The sequence below is a fragment of the Cucurbita maxima genome, unplaced genomic scaffold (genome assembly GCF_002738345.1).
Source record: "Cucurbita maxima cultivar Rimu unplaced genomic scaffold, Cmax_1.0 Cma_Scf00025, whole genome shotgun sequence".
In the NCBI taxonomy this organism is placed as follows: Eukaryota; Viridiplantae; Streptophyta; class Magnoliopsida; order Cucurbitales; family Cucurbitaceae; genus Cucurbita; species Cucurbita maxima.
In genome coordinates this window covers 1,091,915-1,102,661 of record NW_019272041.1, presented here as the reverse complement: position 1 = coordinate 1,102,661, position 10,747 = coordinate 1,091,915, and the positions used below count along the sequence as shown (strand labels likewise).

The 10,747-nt window shown below is 34.5% G+C and overlaps 1 protein-coding gene across 7 annotated transcripts in view; it reads right to left on the bottom strand.

Moving 5' to 3' along the window:
• Positions 1 to 1,302: 1,302 nt before the first annotated feature.
• The window catches only part of LOC111498326, an 18,183-nt gene continuing 8,738 nt past the window's right edge, over positions 1,303 to 10,747 (bottom strand). Inside the window, exons 8-13 of one of the 7 annotated variants that reach the window (XM_023149495.1) lie at positions 7,012 to 8,533; positions 4,185 to 4,370; positions 3,302 to 3,342; positions 3,148 to 3,203; positions 2,530 to 3,060; positions 1,303 to 1,861 (exon numbers count right to left, since the gene is read on the bottom strand). In XM_023149495.1, the coding sequence (XP_023005263.1) occupies positions 4,339 to 4,370; positions 7,012 to 8,533 (1,554 nt within the window). In that variant the 3' untranslated portion in view covers positions 1,303 to 1,861; positions 2,530 to 3,060; positions 3,148 to 3,203; positions 3,302 to 3,342; positions 4,185 to 4,338. Of the gene's footprint in view, positions 3,061 to 3,147; positions 3,216 to 3,301; positions 3,343 to 4,184; positions 4,371 to 7,006; positions 8,534 to 10,747 lie in introns of all 7 variants that reach the window. The other 6 variants (XM_023149497.1, XM_023149500.1, XM_023149496.1 and 3 more) reach the window with 6 other exon arrangements.

Genomic DNA, 10,747 nt, shown 5'->3' with positions numbered 1-10,747 from the left:
TTTTGCGTTTTTTTTTTTTTTTTTTTTTTTTTTTTTTTTTTTTTTTTTTTTTTTTTTTTTTTTTTTTTTTTTTTTTTTTTTTTTTACATATTATTTTTTTTTTTTGTTGAATTAATTATGTAATTATTAATTAGTGGGGTTTTTTTAGAGTGGTTTTATTACCAAACTAAGTGGCTATTAGATAATGATCAATAACGTTTGTTATTCTGGTTAGCTTTAATTACGTATTCGGTCACCTATTTTATTTTTACTTTTTTAAATTTAATTATGTTCCAATATATTTTACAAAACTTTTTAAAAAATATTGTAATAAATTTTAATTATGTCTCCAAAAAAAATTTTAATGTTTAAAAATTACAAAAATTAGAACCTTATTAAAAAAATAATAAATCAAAATATGAGTATTTGTGATCAGAGGTTCAAATCCTCACTTAAAACACTTAAAAAAAAAAATTCTAAAAATCCTCATACCAATAAAATAAATATTTATCTCGACTAAAAAGTCAATTTCAAATCTTCGTTAAGAGATAGAGACTTCATCAATTATCACCCAATGAACTATCTGCATACCACGACACCACGACAGGTAGAGCTATTGTGGTAAGCCCTGTAATTTTGTGGGTCTCGAAAAGAGACGTTGGAATACATTTTTCCATATTTACAATTGACATAAAACGAAAGTCATGTATTATAAAATAAGGACTTTGTCTCAAAGATACGCTTTTAACATGGGATATCACACCGAAAGTCGGATTAGGACTAACCATCTTCCACTAATTCTACTTACAACCTTAATTCCTTAAAAGAGTTACTTTAACACGACCGGTTGAAGCTTATGATTGTACACAAGAAAATAATTAACATAAAAATAAGAATCAAACCATAAATGTATTAGTTTAGTATATTGTTTTTTTTACATGCAATAAAAAAAAAAAAAAAAATGTTGCCTTCCAGGCTATATATCACGTGAAAAACACGTGCTTTCTCTCTCCAATTCAATTTTAAAATTAATTAACCACTCGAATCCCATATGTTTATATAAGAAGATGCATGTGAGAATATAAAAATATTTAACTACTTAATTTTAAATTTCATAAAATAATACTAATATCCTGAAAATGTCACAATTAACCCTTAAAAATAATCCATATATAATATAGTATATGCTATTTTGTGGGTCAAAATGTAGTATTTTAAATGCAACCACAATAAATGATAATTATGAGGTACACCATTTCTTTACGCTTTCAAGTACTCCTTAAATATATATTTTTTTAAAATAATATAATTTTGAACAATATATATCCAAAATATCAACAAATTCAGAGTCATTTATTGGGTTTCTCTTTGAGAAATGATTGATCATAATGACCTATCTCATAGAGTGATGAATTAACTATAGTCATCTCTACAAAAGCCCACAAAAATGGATCAACAAAGTTACCTGACACTGTACAATTCTTTACGCACTTCAGTTCATATTTGACAGCAAATTGGCCATGGCAATGAGGCAAAGATGAACCTTCTAAACTTCGAAATACTGAGCTACCCTTATCAACTCCAATCTTCTGTCCTGTTCTTATTTTCTTGCAAGATTGACCGAAGGCAATAAGAAGGTCGAGTTTTTACAATGGGGTACTCTAAGGTCCTACACGACCGAGACTGAGATTTGAATGCATGGAACGATATGGTGAATTTGAATTGAATGTAACCATGAACTGATACCTGCAATATTCTTGAATTGCCAGACAGCTTCAAGAAAGAATCCCAGTTGATTTAGATAAGCAATGTTGCGCTTAAGAGTGGCTATAAGTTAGCTGTGATATCTGTTTCATCTTCTTCCATTAGCAAGTTTCATGTCCTACAGATGATAGTGGAAGTTAGAGACCAAAGGAAGCAGTCACTTTAATAATCAAAACCTTCCGATTTTAGTTTTGAAAAAAAAAAAAAAAAAATTTGTCAAAGAAGCATATTACGATGAAAGATGCGATAACTTCTGGGAAAAAAAAAATCAAAATGCTACGGCAGATGCATCAAGAAATCCTAAATCTTTTCAGAGAATTGTAACATGCTTTCCATGTTAGTAAAAGAAAGGACATAAAACGTTTTTCGTTTTATAAGAAGGATATAAAAACATACTTCCCATGTTAGTAACATGCTTTTCCACAAAGCTTATAGAGATGCTACAAAAAAGCTTGCATAGCTATGTTAAAATGCTATCAAACAATTTCATAGTTGTTTGGAAACTTAATGAAATACTTTTCATAGCCTAGTGAATCGCTATCAAGTTCAAACTATCTGGACTAAATTAGAGGGGGAAGTGTATAGATCGTACCAGCATCATGCTTACTCAACAGCCAAGATTTTGGGAAGTACTCAATCAAAAGGCCATACACAAAAATGGGAGATGAGATGTCCCCTAAGAGCCCAGAGAGCCAAGGGATCATAATTTAACTTTTTTTTTTCTTTTTTTTTTTGAAAAGACACCATAAAGCCAAAGGGTAGCAGAAACAGCATTGATCCACAAACCTCCGGCATGGTTTTTGAAGTTAAGGCAAAAAAGGAGCTGGAGAAGGGAGTCCTCATATGATCGGGGAAACACCAACTTAACCCAAAAGTACTGAAAAAGCTTTGCCCAACAGGCTTTAGCGACTGGACATTGGAAAATAAATGTGGCCGTGACTCTTGGAGCTCTCTTTACACAATAAACACCAATTTGGAGAGTGGATATAGTTGGGCATTCTTCTTTGGATATTATCACAAGCGTTAAGTTTCCCTTAAAGAGAGAAACAAAGAAATACCTTCAACTTTCTTAGGAATTTTGGACTTCCAAATGCAGTTGATAAACGCTGGGCTAGTCTTACCATGCTTGGCTGATAAATTGATGGATTTTACAGAAAAGTGGCCACCATTTTTAGGAGGTGTTTGGATCATTTCTAGCTAATTATAGAAAATCAAACAATTAATATGCTACCAACCTTTTCACTGTGTACTTCCCATGCATATCAGGGTCAAAAGACCAACATATTAAGACTGGTGGTTGTGGAAATGTGCCAAGGACTGCAATAGAAGGAAAAAGCCACACAATATTATGACGGAATAACATCCATCAGAATAAATTGAACAAAACAAAAGAAAGAATAATACCCTCTTACTTAATTAGCTACTCTGTAGCATAATTTTGTTTCTTCAAATCTTCAAAGCTGTAAGATGATCTCCAAGGTTGATTCAACATGTGAAAATTATAATTCTACGCAAGAAAATATTTTTCTCTCTACTGTGAACAACAATAGGAGAATACCTAATTGCCTCCTCTTGGAATTTGGACATGAACCCAGGATTCTACAGCCAAAAAGCATGCCAAAACCAAAAAAACATGTTAACAAGTTATGAAGTGAAGTATCTCTGATGTATTTTTGGTATTATATGCAAGTACATATAGAAGATACCATTAGTTAAAAAGTTGTGATTATCTTAGTCAATCGTGATTTTGAGTTGTGCAAGCTCATGTTTAACAAAGCAATACTGAACTTGATTCGATTAAATCCAATTTGAAGTTAGTTCTCAAAAGTTTTAGAGCGAATGCTGGCTAAGAATATTAACACTAAGGAACCAAAATAAGTAATCATATTGGATAATCAGATTAATTTAGAGGCTCGGGATTGTGTTCAAGATATTCCTACCTTTTAGAAGCTCTGGTCTTTGGATCTTGAAAACGTTTTTCACTTATAAATTTCACCTCTTATTTTTACAAAATATAATCAAACACGAAACAGATTTGTTATTTTCTTTTGAAAAAAACTAAAGAATTGAACATAAAGCATATTCTAAAAAGCAACGTGCATCCATTTAGTTGCCATTTGCCAAAGATGAAAATGAAATGTAGGAAAAATTTAAGGAGAAAAACGAAATCCAAAAACATTTTATTATTGTCATTCTTGAAAATTCAACACGAAACCAAGCATTGAATTTTAGAAGCTTGTAATAAACTTTAAACACAAGATAAAAAGCAATAATGCCTAAGAGTACTTTAAAATAAGAATGTGATTGGAACTTTTGCAGAAGTAAAGGTCACTGTAGAGGACATTTCCCAGGAAAAGGTTTCAAATCAGAAATTTAAGTGTGAGGAGAAAATGGAAACAGAGAAAAATCTGATTACAATCTAGAAGTATAGAAATACTCACTGTAAATGACTTTCTTGTCTCCAAAATTGTATAGCAGATCTCAAACAAATGCTCGGCAGTAATATATACAGCAACTCTGAGAGAAATGGAAAACCAACTGGCACTGTTTCTGTTATTGAGTTCTCCTCTACGATGGAAATGAAAATTTTCTCCGCTACTCACTTAGCCTGGACTTCGAATAATCGTCTACAAATAAATGATCAGAAAAGATATATTTCAGCTCAGAGACACCACTAACCAAAAAATATTACAGAATGATGTGCAAGTCATTAGAATTGAATGAGAGTTGGCTGATACAAATAGAAACAACACATACACACGAAAATAGACACATTTTTTCTCTTAATTTGTTTGTCAAGATTCACTAGAAGCAGGAGGGCAGTGAATGAGGAGCTTCAATTACATGAGTTAGATTGATAAAATTATGGTTGGTAGGTTTATTTATCAAGCCAGCTAGGCCTCAGAAGTTTTTTTTTTTTCCCCCTTTTTGGTGACTTGAACTGAGTTTTAGGATTATTCAATTCAACTCTTTTTAACTGTCAATTTTTTTCAACTCTTTCTTAACTATATCTTCATATTTTTTGGATTATTCTCATTCGGATTCGGATATGGTCTCAGCTCATTCATGCACCCCTCATTTACCTCTTTTAAGCATAAAAGGAAAGAAAAATTTTAAAAAGATAAACTAAAAGTAGTAATTAAAAAAACAAAGAAAAATAGTTGCAAAATAATTATTGTAATCAAAATTAAATTAAAAATTAATTAAAAATAAATAAAGAAAAGAAAAAAGCAACCCATGGGGTTGAAGTCAAAAGGGTTAGGAAGCCATGGTTTCCTAAGCCCATCCCATGAAACAAACACTCCCATAACGGTTGTAGTGCAACTAAGGATTACAAATATATTTTAATGAATAATCGATTGAAAAAATATGGAAGAATGAGAAGACACATAAAAAGAGTCTACCAAGGGTGGAGGTCACCTAAAGGAAGGGCCCCATCAAATAAAATAACACCAGAAGAATAATTACAAAGCGAATTAACCACCAAAGCCCACAAAGACACATCAAATCTAACAAGAGTCCATACATACCTAGCAAACCTCTCAAGGCCTCTATTATTCCTCTCCCCTAAAAGACCTCACAAAATGGTGCGCACCCCAACCTATCACAACAACCTTCCTTACTCACGAGAAGGAGGATAAAGAAGGAATTCCTTGATCATTTCCCTGCAACGCCTATATCTAGCAAGGCTGAAGCCAAACTCCTCGAAAAAATAATTCCAAATAGTTTGGGCTAAACCAAACTCCAGAGGATATAATAAAGGTCCTCAACAACCATTTTGCAAATAATGCAACAAAGCGAATCAATCAGCATGGGCCTCTACCTCCAAACTCAATCTAAGGTGTTAAACCTTCCATAGAGAACCCGTCACACACAAAAAAAAACTTAACCTTCTTTGAACAAGTCAAAGACACCACTCGAAAGAGAGAGATTGACCAAATAAAGAAAGAGGGATTTACAAGAAAAGTCTTCAAAGGGTGAAAGGCTTCAAGGACAAACATTCCTTCTTCCAGGAATACTACAAAACTCCTCGATCAACTAGAGGAGGTCAATAACATCAATGTTTCTCACTTGGACAAGGCACGATGAACCCCAAAACAGGTAAAGGAGAGGTCTGAGAGTTAGAGAACACATCTACCACATAAATAATTTTTTTATCAAAGATAAAATATATTACAAAAATGAGAGTAGATGGAACTATCCCTTAATCACTTATCCTCCCAGAAAAAAAAAAAGCACTCTCCAATTTCCCACCAATCAATGGACAAAGCCCCCTCAGTTATATAACCTTCCAAGGGGCTTTGGAAGTGTCCTTGCCCTCCAATCCACCCCAAGGGGAAAAGCCCATATCTACTCAACACCCTTACACTAAAGGGAGTTAAAGACTCAAGGTAGAAACACCAAAGTCATTTAGCCAGGAGCGCACTGTTACGGACTAAAATTTCCTATTTCCAAATTCCCTTCAACCACTGGTTTCGTCACCACCTCCTCCCTAACTAGATATGACCATCTCTTCCACAGGCCTTTCCCATAGAAATCATTCATAAACTTCTCCACGGGTTTACTCACCGACATTGGGATCCTTAAAACTAAGGATCATTCACAAGAAGGGGATGGCTACATGCAACCTAAACATGTTTTCACCTCAGAAAAATCATTTGACTTGATTTAAAGCCTAAATGTAGACATAGATTAAATTATCACTTGACGTTGAAACTGGAAAAAAAAAATGAAAAAAATGAAAAAAGCTCGAAATTCACGAAAATGAAATGTAATAACCACTACAATCTATATCTTAAGAAAAAATATATAAGCATAAAGGCAGAATGAAACAGTATAGCATAACTAGTGGAACAACTCAACTTGTCCTACCCTCACAAAAACGCCTTGCCATGAAGAAACTTCATGCTTCTACGAGGATATCAAACACCCTTACTCATGGGTATACAAAAACCATGGAAATAACTCATTCTCAAGGTCAATCCTCCAAACCTTGTACCAAACAAGTGAAACATAATCCTTGTTGATTCTCACCCTTATTCTCATCCCCATACCCCCAATCCAAATGGCCCCTAAAATTCATACCAGCCAATAGTATTGTCTATAAATGAAACAATATGTTTCAAAGATCACAGCTCATTATATTGGTAAGAATCTACGACTTATAAATGCATGCATGAACAACTAGAGGAAATGGAATATATTCAGAAATTTCAACCATTTTATATAAACATCTTTGACATCAACAAAAGAGTAAGGTTACCTTATGTTGCAAATCAGTAATCGGTTCACAGTCAGATTCTTCCTCTCCTTCAGAGTCAGCCATCTCCTCGCACTCAAACTCAACATTTTCTTCAACTTCTTCATCAGTGTCACTTAATTCCTCCTGTTCCATTATGATACCTGGATGAGAATGGTCATCCACATCATCATTGCTATTGTCCACAGATGCTAGAACCAGAGGATGAGCATCGGAAACAAGATTTCCCGCTTCATTAGCCCTTCGTGTTTCTCCATGCAAATGAATGTTATGTAGGTTCTCTAATGCTTCTGACTTTCGAGCAGTTATTGACTTCAACTGATCATGGGCACTGAATAGTCTATTCCTTGGAACAGTATCTTTGTTCGATGTTGAGCTAAGGTGCATCTCTAAATCCAAATAAGTCTTATCACCACGCTTAGAGGGCTTAGCAGCCTTAGTCAGCTGTCCATTACTAACCAAAGATTGGTTCTGTACAGCACCAAATATGTCGTGAGCATGAGGAGATCTGCCCCCAGAACATGATACAAAAGCATCTGAAGGTGCAGCCGTCTGTGCTTGATTTATATCATCAGTTCTTTGCAGGAGGGGATGGAAGTCAATACTATGTGATGAAGTGGACTTCTTTGACTTGAATTTTTCAAAACCAACATGGTACTCTGGCTGTGGATTATAAAATAGACTGAGATTCAACTGAGGTTGGTTTCCTGAGAAGAAACTGAAAGGGTCAGATGTACTAGAATTACAATTTAAGGGGTAATAAGGCACAGATCCATCATCCGAGGCCCGGAAAAGTAAAGGATGCATTTGAAGATCAGAATCCGTGCCCCTTTCTGTTTCAGTAGAGTTATCATTGTTAGCTCTGCATTCCATACTTGATTTAGAACCATCTTCCAACAGTGGGATGATATTGTTTGGATTGTTTGGATTGTTTGGTGAATTACTATTGTTCAACCTGCTATTAACTGTATCCATCACTTGAGAAATTTCCTTATTACTTTTGGCAACAAAAGCCTTTTCTGGTGCTCCAAATAGAGATCCTCTGAAAAATGACTGGGGAACTACACGAACGGATGGAGGGAGATTGACAGGTGGAAGGTCTGGAGCTAGTTTGACCAAATGTGAACTATTAGATCTACGAGCCCGATTATTCTTAGAGTAGATAGGGGACTTTACATCTGAAACTCTGAGATTTTGTTCATTTGTAGTGGGGGCATGTCCAGTTGTGGTTGAAATAGATGCTGGAGGCTCTGAGTATGTTGATCCAGAAGAAAACCAATGATTTTTTTTTTTCTGGGTTTGTATATCTCCAGATTCGAATGTGTTACATTGTTCTTTGCTTTGGATATCCTTTTGTGGTATTATATCACAAGGAAGGTTACCATTAGTGGGATTTGAGCAAGAAAGTCCACTGGAGGTACCTGGTCTCCAATCTGCAACGAAGGCTGCATTTAAAAAAGGAGCACCATCGTTATCCACGTTCCCACATCTACTGTTATTTATCCTGCCAGTATTTTCAGACTCGGAATACTGCAAAAACATCAAATGAAAACACTTGAACTATTAGTGAAGAGAAATTTCCAAACTCATCAAACTATTACCTCATATATCAAATTCAGACGTAAAACTTTGGGTGAAACTAAATAGTGTTAAAGTGGGTGGACTATCTGATAGTTGAGCAGACATGCATTTTCAGCTAGCTAAGACATGTATAAAATCTAATGAATAAAACCAATTTCTAATTTATTGATAGGCCAGCCTTACATGTAACTCTTATATTTCTTTTAACATGAAACAAATTTTTTCTTTAAAAAAATTAAAAAGAGATTAGTGCTCAAAGAATACAACCTCCACAAAGGAGGGAAGATGAAGACAGCAACAAAAACAAGACCAAATTAAGAAAACAAATTGAAAAAAGGCCTAAAGAAGAAACAAAAGAGCATAACCAAACCATGAAATAAACGATAAAGAAGGAAATAAAAAAAAACAACCCAAATGATAAGTCCAGCAAAAGGCTTTGATAAATAGCTCCATGTTAAGGTCATGAGACAGGAAGCTGCATAACTTTTGAACCAACAAATCAACAATATGGTAAACAAAATCAGAGATGAGACTGATTCGTCTTGATTCCTCCTTTCTTCAAAAACAGGAAACCAAGAAAACGTTGAAGAAAGAGGATGAACAAAAACTGCTCCTCACACTGACAAAACTCACAACTGAAGAGGAAGGAAGAAGAAGATGGACCCCAGGCAAAAAACCAACCTCATTTGAAATTCTACATCGCGGAGATCTTTCAAGCGCCCTACTTTTGGTACTAATCCATGAGAAGAGTTACTCAGCAAACAATGAGACACTAAAGAGCTTTAACTTTTGGTGAGTGAATGGGAATTGTCCACATCTGCAATCCACATACCTCAGCAAGAAAAGAAAATTAGGGTGGAATTTGGAGATAAATCTTTGGTGAAACTATTCCATCAGACACAATGACCCCTTGCTCATTAACTTCATTTGACAATAGATTTTTGAAAGTTGCTACAAATGAATCTTTTAGAAACTGATCAGCCTGCTCTAGTTTTGGAATAAGAGAAACAGATTCCTCAGCTACTCATACTAACATCCAATTCCTCATCTGAATCAAAACTAGAAATATTTTTCCTAGTTGTTGAGTGTCTTGAGACACCTTTGGAGAATTATATGTTCGAACCAGGAAGAGTAACTTGTGATTGGCTAAGTTTGGGTAGGATATAAGGACATTGCAGTTTTGAACCTTTAGTGGGGGACTCTAATGGATTTCATAAATGAGTCAAAGACAAACACAAGATTCTTTGACTCTGAATGTTCAATGAAAGAAGGAGCTCTTTTTCCCGAGTATAATGAAGAGGGAAAGCTTTTACAAATCTTGGCTTTGGTTGTGAAAAAATCACCAAGGAATCAGTAGCATTAATACCCTCCAATGGGATAAGAGGGTTAATGACTTCATGCCATATCAAGATCAACCGAATTAACTTGCTAATCATAGAGATCTTTGAACCATCAACAACTATCACAAAATCCTATTCATTTAGCAAAACAAACCCTTCAACTTCCTAACCTGATTTATCTCTTTAAATCCACTGAATTTGTAAAGTCTTTAAGGGACAAATTACCATGATTCAAACTTCTCTTTCTTGGACAGGTAAATCTAATCTAATGACTAATGCCACCTTTTAATTTATTGACAGCCTTACAGATAATTTGCTTTTTGACCCCCCAACCAGATGAGAAGTTGTACAAAAAAAATTTAGTCAAGGTGTTCTAGTGGCCCTCTACTAGGGAAGTATCAATAAGTGTGAAAAGTTCACATGAGAAACCCAGGTTTGTCCTACAAGTTGCACTATCTGAAAGATGAACGAGGAAGATGTTTGCACCCTTTTCCTTCATGCTCTTTCAAGTTGAATTGTTGAAGGAAGGAAGATATAACGCATTACTTAGCTTTGAGGCAATATTTCCTAGGGGTGTCCAAGGCTTTATATCTTACAAATGCTTGTGGGAAACCCAATCTTAGAAAAGGGTGAAGGCCTTAGGATTGAAATGTTCCTAGGAGAACATTTGGGAAAATTGTCTGAGAAAAATAAAGGAACATTTCAAGGAAGAGTTCTGGGGAGTCTAAGGATCTTTCCTTTAATGCCTCCTGCTGTTGCAGAATTTTTTTTTTTTTTTTTTTTTTTTTTTTTTTTTTTTTTTTTTTTTTTTTTTTTTGTCATT